This window comes from Lampetra fluviatilis, chromosome 73 (genome assembly GCF_964198595.1).
Source record: "Lampetra fluviatilis chromosome 73, kcLamFluv1.1, whole genome shotgun sequence".
Taxonomy (NCBI): Eukaryota; Metazoa; Chordata; class Hyperoartia; order Petromyzontiformes; family Petromyzontidae; genus Lampetra; species Lampetra fluviatilis.
This window is the reverse complement of record NC_136347.1, coordinates 2,686,892-2,703,187: the sequence shown is the minus strand read 5'-3', so window position 1 is coordinate 2,703,187 and position 16,296 is coordinate 2,686,892. Positions and strand designations below refer to the sequence as shown.

At 49.1% G+C, this 16,296-nt stretch overlaps 1 protein-coding gene across 1 annotated transcript; it reads left to right on the top strand.

Annotated features, from left to right (window-relative positions):
* Positions 1 to 14,947: 14,947 nt before the first annotated feature.
* On the top strand, positions 14,948 to 15,993 carry CCNB1IP1 (cyclin B1 interacting protein 1). The gene is made up of 2 exons (XM_078883822.1): positions 14,948 to 15,050; positions 15,656 to 15,993. The coding sequence occupies exons 1-2, from the start codon at positions 14,948 to 14,950 to the stop codon at positions 15,991 to 15,993; spliced, it is 441 nt and encodes a 146-aa protein (XP_078739948.1).
* The last annotated feature ends 303 nt before the right edge of the window (positions 15,994 to 16,296 follow it).

The following is a 16,296-nucleotide window of genomic DNA, read 5'->3' as shown; positions in this document are numbered from 1 at the left end:
GTGAGTGGTGAGTGTGTCTACAAATATGGTGCGGGATCGAACCCACGACCTCCTGTGTATCAGGGCGAGGTAGCCAACATCTCCAGCCACCGTGGTGATGATGATGATGAGAGAGACGCAGACTCCACATATACAGCAGCAGGCATCGTCAGGGTCGAGATGGAACCCACGACCTCCTGTGTACCAGGCGAGGTAGTCAACATCTCATAGCCACCGTGATGATGAGAGAGACGCAGACTCCACATATGGGCCGGCCATAAATGACGTCACACACCTAGGGGGGGGAGGGAGGTCAGACATTTGTGACGATGTGTGACGAGGGGGGGGGGGGGGTTTGAAAAATGTGGGCGTCGCATCAAAATGCGCAACTTTAAATAAATATAAACAATAGAGTTGTTATAACAACACTAATTTTGATCAATTTTCATTATTAACTATTTGATTATTTACATTTACTAAGGTCACCTTTTATTTTTTCCATGAAGGTGCATTTTGCTTCTCCATGGGAGAATGGAGAAGCATAAATTTGTAATTTTTTAAAATGATTTTTGTTAAACAATTTTATTTTAATGATTCTGAGGTATGAATTTGTGATTGTTATAATTGTATTCTCCGTTTTGCTTCGTTCTACTACAAAATTTAAAGTATGTTTTTATAGTTATAATTACTTTTAATAGTTTGTAATTATAACATAATTTCAATATAATATTCTGAACATCTGCAGTTTTAGTGAGACGTTGAATATTTTCAAGTGAATTTTATGCTAAATTTCAGCTTTCCAACGCCTCCTTTTTAATAAATGTTTTCTCCTACAACATCAGAGTGCAGCGCCACATTAAATACGTACTACAATGACAATCGTTTAAAGTGATTTGAAGCATGTTTTATTTTCTAAATAGAAATATGCTTTTGGCGGGGGGGGGGGGCAGAGCCTTGTGACGTCATATTTGAGGGGGGTCTCACTTTTTGTGACGCCGTGTGACGAGGGGACGAGGGAGGGGGGGTCAAAAATCGGCCAAAATCGCGTGACGTCATTTATGGACGGCCCCATACACAGCAACAGGCATCGACAGGTGGGGTTCAAACCCAGGACCTCCTGTACACCAGGCGAGGTAGTCAACATCTCTCTGGCCACCCTGTCTGTACACGCACTTACCTGGAGGCGAGGTCATATCCCGAAAGACCTTCACCCCGGGATTACCCCGCTCGCAAATACACCGTGGGGTTTCCCCACAGTACAGACAAAGGTGCCCAGTACAGCCTTTAACAACACAGGGGGCAAGTGCTGTCAGCGAGTAGCAGCACCTATGACGGAAGACACTGGTGGTACACGAGGGGGGGGGGGTGGGTGGCCAGCACCACGCCCGGCCGCCTTTGTCTCTCCCCCAGTGGCGATGTTTACACTCATTTGAGGCCGAGCCGAGCTAGGGGAGGCCCCAGGACCGGGTGTTGTGGCCGTGAGCGGTGCAAACGCGCTAACCCGCCGCCCACCGCTCCCCCCACAACACGACACACGGCTGCCTACGTACGGTGCGAACAAAGTTCAACGTTAGCGCGCACACACAGAGAGAGAGGGAAGGGCTTAAAGAGATCAGAACGTGAAATATTTAGTGAAATCCTTTTTTTAAAGGGGGGGTGGGGGTTTACATAAAGCAAAGCATTAAAAAAAAACGAAATTATGAACGAAGCAAAGTGCCGACTACACCGAGCATGATAATTGTTTTTTTACCCTTTTATATGGCAACAAAATTTACACTTTTTTTTACAAGGACTCATGTTTGCATAGACCACAATACCAGCAGTCATAATGCGCCAAAAGGCGTGTCATCTGGTCCAACCCATGTGAGACTAGGCTCTAAGGAAAGCTGTCTCGGGTGTGGATCAATCAACTTCAAGGACAGTGCATACATTATCAGAGTTATGTTTTTTGTTTGCATTACGTTTGCATTACGACTGCAGGTATTGTGGTCTATGCAAACATGACTCCTTGTAAAAAAAAAGGTGTTAGTTTTGTTGCCAGATAGAAGGGTAAAAAAACCAATTATCATATTTTTTCCTCTGCATCGTAACAAAAATAGAGACAGAGACGCGTTGGCTGCGTCGGGCGAACAGCGCCACCTCTCGACTCGAAGGTCCAAGGGGTCACGGGCACCGACAACGACCTCGGCTGGGTTCATGTTGCGTCGTCAATGCTGTCTGAAGTCGGCACGTCGCGTGTGAACTATCACCACGACCCAGAACCGGACCTAGACCTTTGGGGGCCCTAAGCAAAATTTGGTTGGAGGCCCCTTTGATGTATGATTTTTTTCACCCACTAGCTAGCAGTGACTATAGGGGGCCCTCTGCTGGCCACGGGGCCCTTTGCAATTGCAAGGGTCGCTTAGTGGCTGGGCCGGCTCTGCCGCGACCGCTCGCGCGAGCCGCCTGTGTTTATGTCGCCAAGGTGTAAGGCCCCCGCTGACCTGCTGCGTAGCTTCTTGCTCGGAAGAGACCACCGGACTGATAGCGCGGAATTATAGCGGCTCAACCACGTGGGCTGATATCATTATCATCATCATTGTGTGGGAATGTCGAGCAGCAGGCAAATACTATGAACGCGTTGTTTCTACAGACCCAGATACCTATACTCACAGAGACCCATTGAGATTCACAGAGACCCATACTCACAGAGACCCGTCGAGATTCACAGAGACCCACAGAGACCCACAGAGACCCATACAGATCCACAGAGATCCATACTCACAGATACCCATTGAGATTCACAGAGACCCATACTCACAGAGACCCACAGAGACCCACAGACACCCACAGAGTATCATGCAGATCCACAGAAACCCATACTTACAGAGACCCAGCGGGATTCACAGAGACCCATACTCACAGAGACACACAGAAACCCACAGAGACCCATACAGATCCACAGAAATCCCTACTCACAGATACCCATCGAGATTTACAGAGACCCATACTCACAGGGACACACAGAAACCCACAGAGACCCATACATATCCACAGAGACCCATACTCACAGAGACCCACAGAGACCCACAGAAACCCACAGATACCCATACTTATCGAAATCCATACTCACATAGATCCATATAGATCCACAGAGACTCATACTCACAGAAACCCACGGAGATCCACAGAGACCCACAGAAACCCACAGAGACCCATACTTATCGAAATCCATACTCACAGACACCCATACATATCCACAGAGATCCATACTTATCGAAATCCATACTCACAGAGATCTATATAGTTCCACATGGACCCATACCAACAGAGACCCACAGAGATACACTTACACCCACAGAAACCCACAGAGACCCATACTTATCGAAATCCATACTCACAGAGACCCACAGAAACCCACAGTGTTAGACCAGAGGACGCCAAAAGGCGAACAGCACACAGGCAATGCCACAATCAGGACATTGAGAGCTCGGGGTTAGCAGCTACAACATGAGACGAGACTCTAAAGAAAGCTGTCTCTGGTGTGGGGCAATCAGCTTCAAAGACAATGTATCATCATCATCATATACTACCAGAGCATGTTTTGTTTGTATGTTCACTACCAGTATGTGTGTGGTTAATCCAGACACGATTCCTGGCAAAATGTTTCAGTTTTGTGTTTTAACAATTTAACAGAAAGGGTAAACTTTAACACGTAGGCTTTCGCGACCGATATTATTCATAAACAAACGTTTTTGGGTTTAGATCGCGTTACTTATAAAATTGTAAATGTTGTGGTTTCACGCTTCAACACACCGGTGGGCTAAAGTAGTGAACTATTTGTCTTTTGTCAACGTGACACTTTTTTGCTGATTGGCCGTGTCGGGTGGTGGAGGGTTACGACGCATTTATAAATAACGCGATCTGACCCAAAAACGTTGATTATGAAGAAAGGGTAAAACCTATTCGTATGTATTGATACTGGCAAGAGAGGTGCCCCATGGGATGGAGATGAGGCCGCATACTCTGCTGTACCGCCACCTCCTGGTAGAGCCAGGGAGGAGGGCTCGTTGTCGACACCCACCCACGGGGAAGAAGAACGGAATGTGTTTCACATCATCATCTATCAGAGGTCGCAACCGGGTACCCGATACCCGTACCCTACCCGATACCCGGCTACCCGTACCCGGCTGGGTACGGGTACCCGTTTGCGACCCTGGTGCGGCCGGGTACGGGTATGGGTAGGCCGTGAGTCACTGGTGAGTCACCGTTTGTCACTCATTTTCCAACGTCTTGTCTCTTCTCACAATTCAAGTTCCTAGAATCAACCCACCCGCGCCTGCAACATGGCTTCATCCCAGAGGTCGCAATCAGGTACCCGATACCCGTACCCTACCCGTACCCGGCCGAGTACGGGTAGGGTACGGCCGGGTACGGGTACCCGTTTGCGACCCTGGTGCGGCCGGGTACGGGTAAGGAATCAAAACCCGTTTGCGACCTCTGCTATCTATATATAAAAGGCAAATTTGTGATTATGTGTGTCTGTTCAAAATGTTTAGCGTACTTCCCGACATGCAACAAACTTGAAATTTGCCATGTGGGTACTTTCCAGACTGTGCACCATGCAAAAAATATAAAAATAGACTTTTGTATTTTTTTTGGGGGGGGGGGGCGCAATAATGCATATATTTTGCACGGCAAGTGAGCTGTGACGTCACATCTGTCATGTGACCTGTGTGCGGAAGCGTAACGGAGTGTGCCTGCTGATCGCGGGCAAAGTTAAATACAACAAATGTGTTGCAGGTCTAAGGCGTTCTTCGCGCAGCATTGCTGCCTTATTATTTCAGTTGTTAACTGCCGCACGCATCCTGAAAGTTGTGTGTGTCTGCAGCAAGCGCGTGTACGTGTACCTATGCACGTGTGTGTGTGGGGAGCGGTAGTGTAGTGGTTATCGCGCTGCGCTACGAACCCGGCGACCCGAGTTCGATTCCCGCTCACGGCCAACACTGGTGACGATTATCTGAACCGGTCCTGGGCCTCCCCTAGGTCGACTCAGCCTCAAATTAGCACCTGGTTCGATGTGTTAACATCGCCACTAGGGAGGCAAAGGCTGCCGGGCGTGGTGATGGCCACCCGCCCCCTCGTGTGACGTGCCGGCCTTTATAGGTGCTACTCACTAACAGCACTTGCCCCAACAGTCCGTTTAAGGCTACACGGGGGATCTTTGCCTTGGTTTGTGCTGCATGTGCCCCTCGCTCAGTGACCGTGGTGCTGGTCTCCACCATCTGGGCCCACGACGCCCACGACGCCCACTTCAACGAATCCGTGACATTGGGGTCCAACGTGACGCTGCCCTGCTACTTTGAGCCGCGCAAGGCCAACAATGTGATCAGAGTGCTGTGGAAGCTGAACGACTACATCCAGGTAAGACAGAAAAGCCATGGGGGGGGGGGGGGGTTATGAAACCGAGCAGGATTTTGTATGCATGTGTGGTGGTGGTATTGATGTACACACACACCAAACCGTTCGACATAAAATACTTACCGGTGATCGTGTCATCTCTGGCCAGGCTTCCTGAGGGAAGGGGGGCTGTGGGACGCGTGTGATCCCACAGAAACCCGCCCCTCGGTGGGAAATCGTATAAGAAGAAGCAGTGAAGACTGCTTTTTCGTCTTGGCCGATTCCAAACGTGTTGTACGACGTGTACACTAAACACGGGGAATAGCTTAAAAAGTTGTATAATCTCTTGTAGATGCCACTGGTTATTCATGTTCTGCAGATGTAGATGCCACTGGTTCTTCATGTTCTACAGATGTAGATGCCACTGGTTATTCATGTTCTGCAGATGTAGATGCCACTGGTTCTTCATGTTCTACAGATGTAGATGCCACTGGTTATTCATGTTCTGCAGATGTAGATGCCACTGGTTCTTCGTGTTCTACAGATGTAGATGCCACTGGTTCTTCATTTTCTACAGATGTAGATGCCACTGGTTCTTCATGTTCTGCAGATGTAGATGCCACTGGTTCTTCATGTTCTACAGATGTAGATGCCACTGGTTCTTCGTGTTCTACAGATGTAGATGCCACTGGTTATTCATGTTCTGCAGATGTAGATGCCACTGGTTCTTCATGTTCTACAGATGTAGATGCCACTGGTTCTTCATGTTCTGTAGATGTAGATGCCACTGGTTCTTCATGTTCTACAGATGTAGATGCCACTAGTTATTCATGTTCTGCAGATGTAGATGCCACTGGTTATTCACGTTCTGCAGATGTAGATGCCACTGGTTATTCACGTTCTGCAGATGTAGATGCCACTGGTTATTCACGTTCTGCAGATGTAGATGCCACTGGTTATTCACGTTCTGCAGATGTAGATGCCACTGGTTCTTCGTGTTCTACAGATGTAGATGCCACTGGTTATTCACGTTCTGCAGATGTAGATGCCACTGGTTATTCACGTTCTACAGATGTAGATGCCAATGGTTATTCACGTTCTGCAGATGTAGATGCCACTGGTTATTCACGTTCTGCAGATGTAGATGCCACTGGTTATTCACGTTCTGCAGATGTAGATGCCACTGGTTATTCACGTTCTGCAGATGTAGATGCCACTGGTTATTCACGTTCTGCAGATGTAGATGCCACTGGTTATTCACGTTCTGCAGATGTAGATGCCACTGGTTATTCACGTTCTGCAGATGTAGATGCCACTGGTTATTCACGTTCTACAGATGTAGATGCCAATGGTTATTCACGTTCTGCAGATGTAGATGCCACTGGTTATTCACGTTCTGCAGATGTAGATGCCACTGGTTATTCACGTTCTGCAGATGTAGATGCCAATGGTTCTTCACGTTCTACAGATGTAGATGCCACTGGTTATTCACGTTCTGCAGATGTAGATGCCACTGGTTATTCACGTTCTGTAGATGTAGATGCCACTGGTTCTTCATGTTCTGCAGATGTAGATGCCACTGGTTCTTCATGTTCTGCAGATGTAGATGCCACTGGTTCTTCATGTTCTGCAGATGTAGATGCCACTGGTTCTTCACGTTTTGAGATGTGGATGACACTGGTTCTTCATGTTCTGCAGATGTAGATGCCACTGGTTTTTTACGTTCTACAGATGTAGATGCCACCAGTTTTTCTGGTTTTGCAGATGTAGATGCCACTGGTTCTTCATGTTCTGCAGAGGTAGATGCCACTGGTTCTTCACGTTCTGTAGATGTAGATGCCACTAGCTCTTCATGTTTTGCAGATGTAGATGCCACTGGTTCTTCACGTTCTGCAGATGTAGATGCCACTGGTTCTTCACTTTCTGCAGATGTAGATGCCACGGGTTCTTCACGTTCTGCAGATGTAGATGCCACTGGTTCTTCACGTTCTACAGATGTAGATGCCACTGGTTCTTCATGTTCCGCAGATATAGATGCCACTGGTTCTTAAAGTTCTCCAGATGTAGATGCCACTGGTTCTTCACATTCTGTAGATGTAGATTACACTGGTTCTTCACGTTCTGCAGATGTAGATGCCACTGGTTCTTTACTTTCTGCAGATGTAGATGCCACTGGTTCTTCATGTTCTGCAGATGTAGATGCCACTGGTTCTTTACTTTCTGCAGATGTAGATGCCACTGGTTATTCATGTTCTGCAGAGGTAGATGCCACTGGTTCTTCACGTTCTGCAGATGTAGATGCCACTGGTTCTTCACGTTCTGCAGATGTAGATGCCACTGGTTTTTGTATGTTCTACAGATGTAGATGCCACTGGTTTTTTTATGTTCTACAGATGTAGATGCTACCACCATCTATCGCACGGCGCAGTTGAACTTACAAATATCGGTCCGAACAGCTGCAGCTGGACATCCGGGGGACCCGCTTTGTTCGCATCTCTGAAAGTCCATAAGTCGAATGTTCATAAGTAGAGGCGTCCCTGTCACACCAATGCCCTGTCCCCGTTATGTCTCACTTGTAACCCCCTCGTCTGCTCACGGAAGATCCTCTACTGCACGAACGATAGCGACTGCAATGGCACGCGTGCGACCTTGCGGGGAGATCTGAGCGTGGGCAACGCCAGCATCGCAATCGCCCACCTGCGGCCGGAGGACGTTGGCAACTACACCTGCGAAATCTTATGCACTAGTGAAGGCACTAGGAACAAGACCACCGTTCAACTGACCGTGCAACAAGGTGTGTCTGTGTGTGTGTGTGTCTGTGAGCGACGCTCACAACAACGAGCTGAGCGCCGGGTGGCTAAAGCACAGCAAGTTGGCACAGTATGGGGCACAGGTGGTGCATCAGCCAGTCATCTCGGTCATCTCAGTCAGTCGACCCGTGGCACCTGGGTCTGCCCCGTGACCTCCTAGAAGCGGGCGTTCGACACTTCACGTGGCCTCAACGTGAACATAGCCTGGCACAAGTGCCGTGGGGACATTACCGCCACTTAGTGGCGAATGGCAGTTGTTGTTGGTGTGTCTGTGTGTGTGGTGTGTATCGTGGGGAGCGGTGGCGTAGCGGTCAGCACTGCGCTGCGAACCTGGTGAACTGGGTTTAGATTCCCACTTGCAGCCACAAACACCACCAGTGACTATTATCTGAATCGATCCTGGGTCTTTCCCAGGTCGACTCAGCATCAAATGAGTATCTGGTGCGGTCTGTAAACATCGCTACTGGGGAGACAAAGGCGGCCGGGCGTGATGTTGGCCACCCACCCCGTCGTGTTCTGTGCCGGTCTATATATAGATGCTCGCTTGCCCCAACAATCTGTTCAGGCTATGTGAGGGGGGATCTTTGTCTTTGTCCGTGCATTGTTATCACGGCCACACCTAAAAGACAAAGACTAATATCCCCCGTCTAGCCTCTAACAGACTGTTTGGGCAAGTTGCTGTTCGCGAATAGCACCTATGAAGGCCGGCAATGTGGCACACGAAGGGGTGGGTGGCCTAGGGGTTGGTGCCACGTCAAATCAAGGGCTCCTAGAACACCGCGTTTTGGCGTCGTTACACATCGATTGCCCATGGGTTTATTGTTTATTTTTACAGGTTCTCAGACCATTCCACCAGACGTCTCAGAGTCGCCGTTCGGTGAGTGGAGATCTTGGTCGTTGTTACTCCGTCTTGAGCACCACAGCGCGCCAACGGGAATCAGTCGGGGGTCACTTCGTTAAAGCGTCACCTGCCACCAAACTCCCCTTCTATAGACTCACACAGACAGAGACGGACATTTAGAGACCCATAGACTTGCATATAGACACAGAGACTCCGAGAGACACACAAACACACAAAGACTAACACACAGAGAGAGGGAGATATTGACTCTCATAGACTCACACAGTTATACAGAGACCCATAGATTGATCACACAGAGACCCATAGACGTATCACTCAGAGACCCATAGACTCAAAAATAAACCCACAGCCCCACACAGAGCCCCATAGACTCATCACACAGACACCAATGACTCATCACACAGAGACCCATAGACTCATCAGACAGAGACCCATAGACAGATAAAGATATCCATAGACTCATCACACAGAGAGCCCCATATACTCATCATACAGAGACCCATAGACGAATTACTCAGAGACCCAAAGACTCATCACTCAGAGACCCATAGACTCACACATAGACCCACAGACCCACACAGAGACCCATAGACTCATCAGACAGAGACTCATAGACTCATAAAGAGACCCATAGACTCATCACACAGAGAGCCCCATAGACTCATCATACAGAGACCCATAGACGAATCACTCAGAGACCCAAAGACTCATCACACAGAAACCCATAGACTAATCACACTGAGTACGATAGACTCATCACACAGAGACCCATAGACTCATCACTCAGAGCCCCGTAGACTCCCCATACAGAGACCCATAAACTCACACAGTAACCCATAGATTCATCACACAGAGACCCATAGACTCACACAGTAACCCATAGACTCATCGCACAGAGACCCATAGACTCATCACACAGAGACTCATAGACTCACCACACAGAGACCAACAGACTCTCACAAAGACCCAGAGACTCACCCAGTAACGCATAGACTCATCACACAGAGACCCGGAAAATTGTTAACACTCCTGAGGACAAAAATGCACAAAAGAGTCACGCAAACCCAATGCACGCAAGCGTGTGTGTGCGCGTGTGGACTGATAGTATATTGATTTATTTTCTATCCTTTAGTTTCCAGACATGAAAAACAAGGTCGCAACGTGGTAATCGGCGTCTCCGTCGCCTCCGTCCTGGCAATCGTGGCTGCGGGCTTAGCGATCCGAGCGAAGCGGAGGAGGAATCTCGCCCGTGCTGGCGGCGGTGACGTCCATCCCGCCCTGATGAGCCAGCATCCCGGTGGCCAGCCCGCTTCGGTGGTGCACATTCACATCTTCAGCGGCGATGGCGGTGGTGAAAATTAACTTCTTCTTCAGCGTGGGTGGCGTCGTCGGCCGGGCGGACGGAGAACTACTCAGTCTGCCTTCAAGGATGTGGTTAATGCCGTACTTCATATAATCGATGTTCTGTTTGAATATATTAGCACCTGTTTTATTGCCAGAATGAGTAAACACCTTTTTTAATTTTTCATACTTTTATAGTGGCTAAAAGGTCCCCATGATATAACCCATAGAAACGTTTATTATGGATATTGGTTACGAAAGCACTACTACTACTAAGTGTGTAAACTGGTAAACCCTATAACTTTGTGTGTTTTTGCTGCAAGGCCCTAATTGTCTCTCATACGGCAGCATAAGTGGTGTCAATAAATGTCTGCTCAGTCTGAGCCCTAAGACTGGAATGTCCACTCGTGACTTCCTAAGATGGGAATGTCTACTTTTCGTGACCTCCTAAGATGGGAATGTCTACTCGTGACCTCCTGTTTTATTGCCAGAAAGGGTAAAACCTATTCTTATATTTTGATACTGGCAAGAAAGGTCTCATGATGTAGCTGCTCACCCTGAGCTATAAATGTCCTGATAGTGGAAGTGTCCTTGTGTTGTTAGCCATTTGGCATCCTCTGGTCTGGCACTGGTTGAGACGAGGCTCTAAACAAAGCTGTCTCTGTGTGTGGATCAATTAGTTTCAAAGACGATGCATCATACTCTTTGGTTCTTTCGGTAAAGTCACATATAATTGTTTTTTAAAAATAATAATAAAATACGTTTCGATTGCAACACAAGCAACCGTCATTAGGTAGAACTAAATTTGAGAGAGAGTCGAAACACAGACACGGAGACACACAGACAGACACACAAGCAGAGAAAGACACACACATAGACACACAGAGACCCAATGCCTCTGTGTCGAGGCCTTAAATAAAGAGAAGGGGGGGCAGAGAGAGAGGTGGGTTTGCTGGAGCAGAGAAATTTGCATGTCACTGAAATACCCAACAAGACTGGTACATTTTAGAGAGAGTTGTGTGGAAATCCACCCCAAAGCGACCGATGGAGAGAAAGAGCGAATGGACCTATGAGAGCCTGGTCAATTTTAGAGAGAGAAATAGGCAGTTTGAGAAAACAAAATGTAGCAATTTTTTTTAACAATGCATCATCATATTCTACCAAAGCATGTTTTGTTTGCATGTTCACCACAAGTACGTGTGTGGTTAATGGAGTGACATGATTCCTTGAAAAGGTTTCAGTTTGGTGTTTAAACATATTAACACCTCCTGTTCTATTGCCACAAAGGGTAAAACCTATTATACTCTTAGGTTTTTTCGGTAAAGTCACGTAGGTAAAAAATCTAAATAATAAAAGTAATACTAGAAATAAAATCACGACGTTTCGGAGGCAACACAAGTCTCCGTCATCAGGTGAGACCGTCACAGCCAGATTTACTGTATCAAGTGACTTTACCGAAAAAACCTAAGAGCATGATTCCTTGCAGTCACGAAAGCTTCAAATCTAGAGGGTAAAACCTATTATTATTTTTTGATACTGGCAAGGGAGGTCACATGACCCCGCCATCTTGTAATGTTCATGCCCGCGAGGGGTGACGTCACGCGGGGATAGGGAGAGCCCGTGACGTCACGAGAACCCCCTCCCCTCACACCGTGACGTCACGAGCGCCGGCACCCGCCCAAAAACGTCATGAGCGCCCGTACCCCCTCGTGATGTCACGATCACCCACAACCTCCTCCACCCTCACATGACGTCACGAGCACCGCACACTTCCGTGACGTCACGATCGTTTCCCCAGCACATGACGTCACGAGCGCCCGTCCTCCCCTGTGACGCCCCGATTGCCCCCCCTCCACCCCCACAAAACGTCCCGAACGCCTGGACATCCCTCGTGACGTCATGATCGCCTGCGACCCCCCCACCCCTACATGTCGTCTCGAGCACCTGCACCCCCCCCCCACTCCGGACGTCACAAGGCCCGCACCCACCCCCTACATGACGTCACGAGCGCCCCCGCTCCCGTGACGTCACGCGCGGGTTCGCGCACCCGGAGCAGCCGCAGGGTGGCGTTACTGAGTCGGTTGAAGGATGCGTGGGAGCAGGCGCACGGCGTGACGCTGCCGCGTGCGGGTAACATCACAGATGTGACGTCACCGCTCACTTGCCGTGCAAAATATTATAACCATTATTGCGCCCCCCCCCCCGCCCCCCAAAATATAAAAGTCTCTTTTTATTCTTTTTGCATTGTGTACAGTCTGGAAGCTACCCACATGCCAAATTTCAAGTTTGTTGCATGTCGGGAAGGATGCTAAACATTTCGAACAGACACACATAATCACACATTTCCCTTTTATAAATATAGAATACATGAACCCCTTTGGGTTTATATCAAGTGGGGGGCGAGGAGGGGGGTTCTTGTTATTTACCGTTGCAGAGTGTTTCTTTTATTCAATTGTACACGGGGTGGTGTTTAAAGTCGCTTCGTAGCTGTCGCCACGTCAGAGGGTTCCCCTCTGCTTTTCCCTCCTTCAGTCGCTCAACAAAACAAAAATGGCGGCCATTCGAACGTTCGCGTGGCGGGCGCCGCTTTTGTGACGCGAAACTCCGCGCGGTTCACAACAATCCGAGCCTCATCAGTCCGCACATTCACTTTGGATTGCTTGGAAATACGACGTTTTACACCACCACCCCCGCCACCGCCAGCGATTCGATTGATGAACAGTATTTGTTTAGAGTCTGCGCCTCTCTCTCTCTCTGCCCGTGGTGGCTAGGAGATGTTAACTACCTCGCCTGTTATCATCATCACCACGGTGGCTAGGAGATGTTAACTACCTCGCCTGTTATCATCATCACCACGGTGGCTAGGAGATGTTAACTACCTCGCCTGTTATCATCATCACCACGGTGGCTAGGAGATGTTAACTACCTCGCCTGTTATCATCATCACCACGGTGGCTAGGAGATGTTAACTACCTCGCCTGTTATCATCATCACCACGGTGGCTAGGAGATGTTAACTACCTCGCCTGTTATCATCATCACCACGGTGGCTAGGAGATGTTAACTACCTCGCCTGTTATCATCATCACCACGGTGGCTAGGAGATGTTAACTACCTCGCCTGTTATCATCATCACCACGGTGGCTAGGAGATGTTAACTACCTCGCCTGTTATCATCATCACCACGGTGGCTAGGAGATGTTAACTACCTCGCCTGTTATCATCATCACCACGGTGGCTAGGAGATGTTAACTACCTCGCCTGTTATCATCATCACCACGGTGGCTAGGATATGTTAACTACCTCGCCTGTTATCATCGTCACCACGGTGGCTAGGAGATGTTAACAACCTCGCCTGTTATCATCATCACCACGGTGGCTATGAGATGTTAACTACCTCGCCTGGCCTACAGGAGGTTGTGGGTTCGATCCCAGACTGACCACGCCTGCTGCTGTATATTTGGATTCTGCGTCTCGCTCTCACCCCGTGGTGGCTAGGACCTGTTAACTACCTCGCCTGTTATCATCGTCACCACGGTGGCTAGGAGATGTTAACAACCTCGCCTGTTATCATCATCACCACGGTGGCTATGAGATGTTAACTACCTCGCCTGTTATCATCATCACCACGGTGGCTAGGAGATGTTAACTACCTCGCCTGTTATCATCACCACGGTGGCTAGGAGATGTCAACTACCTCGCGTGGCCTACAGGAGGTTGTGGGTTCGATCCCAGACTGACCACGCCTGCTGCTGTATATTTGGATTCTGCGTCTCGCTCTCACCCCGTAGTGGCTAGGACCTGTTAACTACCTCGCCTGGCCTACAAGATGTTGTGGGTTCGATTCCAGACTGACCACGCCTGCTGCTGTATATTTGGAGTCTACGTCTGGCTCTCACCCCGGGGTGGCTAGGAGCTGTTAACTACCTCGCCTGGCCTACAGGAGGTTGTGGGTTCGATCCCAGACTGACCACGCCTGCTGCTGTATATTTGGAGTCTGCGTCTCGCTCTCACCCCGTGGTGGCTAGGAGCTGTTAACTACCTCGCCTGGCCTACAAGATGTTGTGGGTTCGATCCCAGACTGACCACGCCTGCTGCTGTATATTTGGAGTCTACGTCTGGCTCTCACCCCGTGGTGGTTAGGAGCTGTTAACTACCTCGCCTGGCCTACAGGATGTTGTGGGTTCGATCCCAGACTGACCACGCCTGCTGCTGTATATTTGGAGTCTGCGTCTGGCTCTCAACCCGTGGTGGTCGCGTGGATTTGTCTCCGGGACCTCCGATTTTTTCCGATCCACATTTAGAATCAACATCGCCACACGCGTTTAGAGTGTTTGGCTGATGCTATCACGTCCCACGTAATTAGCCACTGCGTTGAGCTGCGAGCATTAGCCAAGTCACTTCTCAAAAAGAGTTACAAAGCTCAGAGGGCCTTAGGGGCCGTCCATAAATGACGTAACACGATTTTGGACGATTTTTGACCCCCCCCCCCTTCATCACACGGCGTCACAAAAAGTCAGACCCCCCCTCAAATATGACGTCACAATGCTCTGCCCCCTACCTGGCTAACAAGCGCCATGACCTCGCCAACTTGGCCTGTGCTGACGGGCCTGAGGCCCGACGTCATCCTGGAAATATGTTCACGGGTGCTGTCGTTCTGGACCCATCAGGCATCGATGGGTCCAAAAAAACTGACGCTTTTAAAATTTTACCACGTAAGGTCCTGCTGAGCTTTTTTCAGAAGTTACCTGACCATCACAAATGATAGCTCAACGAAGTGGCTTATCACGTGGAAATTTACAGCAGTTAAATACTCTAAACACGTAAATCTGTTTCTAAATGTAGAGGGAAAAACCGGAGGACCTGGAGAAAATCAACATGGCCACGGAGACGACATGCAAAGTCCAAACACAAACTTCAGGGTTGGAATCGAACCTATGACCTCCGGTATACCAGGCGAGGTAGTTAACGTCTCAACACTGCGGCTCATTTTGGGGCAAAGTGAGGAAGACTCCTGGTGCTCTTCGGTGATTGGCCGCTGAAAATGTACAGCGTTTAAAAGGTCACTGTTAAATCAATTTGCATGATTTATGATTTTTAAAAGAAATTATTTCCATTGTTTTGCTTTGCATAAAAAAGGGGTTCTCCTAGGCCCGATTCGTTCTGAAGGAGCTTCGTTCCCAGAGGCTTCGTTAACCGAGGTATTCCTGTACCCGTAAGTCCCCTTGGTGTACAGGCTTTTTAACCAATTAAAATAAATTCCCATCTCATTTTCCATCTCGCAGATACACCAGGAGAGATCGTGGCCACGAAATCAAACAGGCCCATGGCGCAGTTTGAGGGCCGCTTCGAGCAGCAGATCCAGAACAAGGTCACGGAGGTCACCACTTTGAAATGGCAGATCTCGCTTGCCAAGAGCGAGCTGGCCAAGTTCAAGAAGAGGTACAATGAGACGGCCGAGAGGCTACTGGAGAGAGACCGGCACCAGCAGAAGCTGCAGGTCTCCTTCGATCGCCTCTGCCTGCGAACATCCATTGGCGACGAGGACAGCTGCGCTGACGAGGAGGCTCCGGCCCACGAAGCACCCTCACCGTTTGGATCAGGACTCGGTAGGGCTATTTGAACTTTGTTAGGAACTAACCCGCTGGGAAAATCAGGACAAATTGATAAACTACTGTTTTGCACATATGTAATATGAAGAGATGCACCTGGGGGGTAACTGGGCCATAGTGATAGGCTCTGCCGGCCTCAGCCCGCAGCCAATGGCACGTCGAGCCAGGGGTGTAGCTTGTGGCTGCATGTCAACATCTGGAAGGTTCCAGGGGGCGAGGCTGATGATTGGCTGCGTGGTATCACGTGGGCCAGGTGTTATAAGGGGTGGAGAGAGACAGCTCCGGGTCAGTGTGGAGAGGGGCTGAGGAGGAAC

What these genes read in the sequence shown, in the direction of transcription:
- CCNB1IP1 (XM_078883822.1), top strand. Translation starts at nt 14,948, where the DNA reads ATGACCTCGCCAACTTGGCCTGTGCTGACGGGCCTGAGGCCCGACGTC. An exon ending in GACCCATCAGGCATCGATGG is followed by an intron (nt 15,051 to 15,655) that starts GTCCAAAAAAAC and finishes TCCATCTCGCAG; the next exon opens with ATACACCAGGAGAGATCGTG.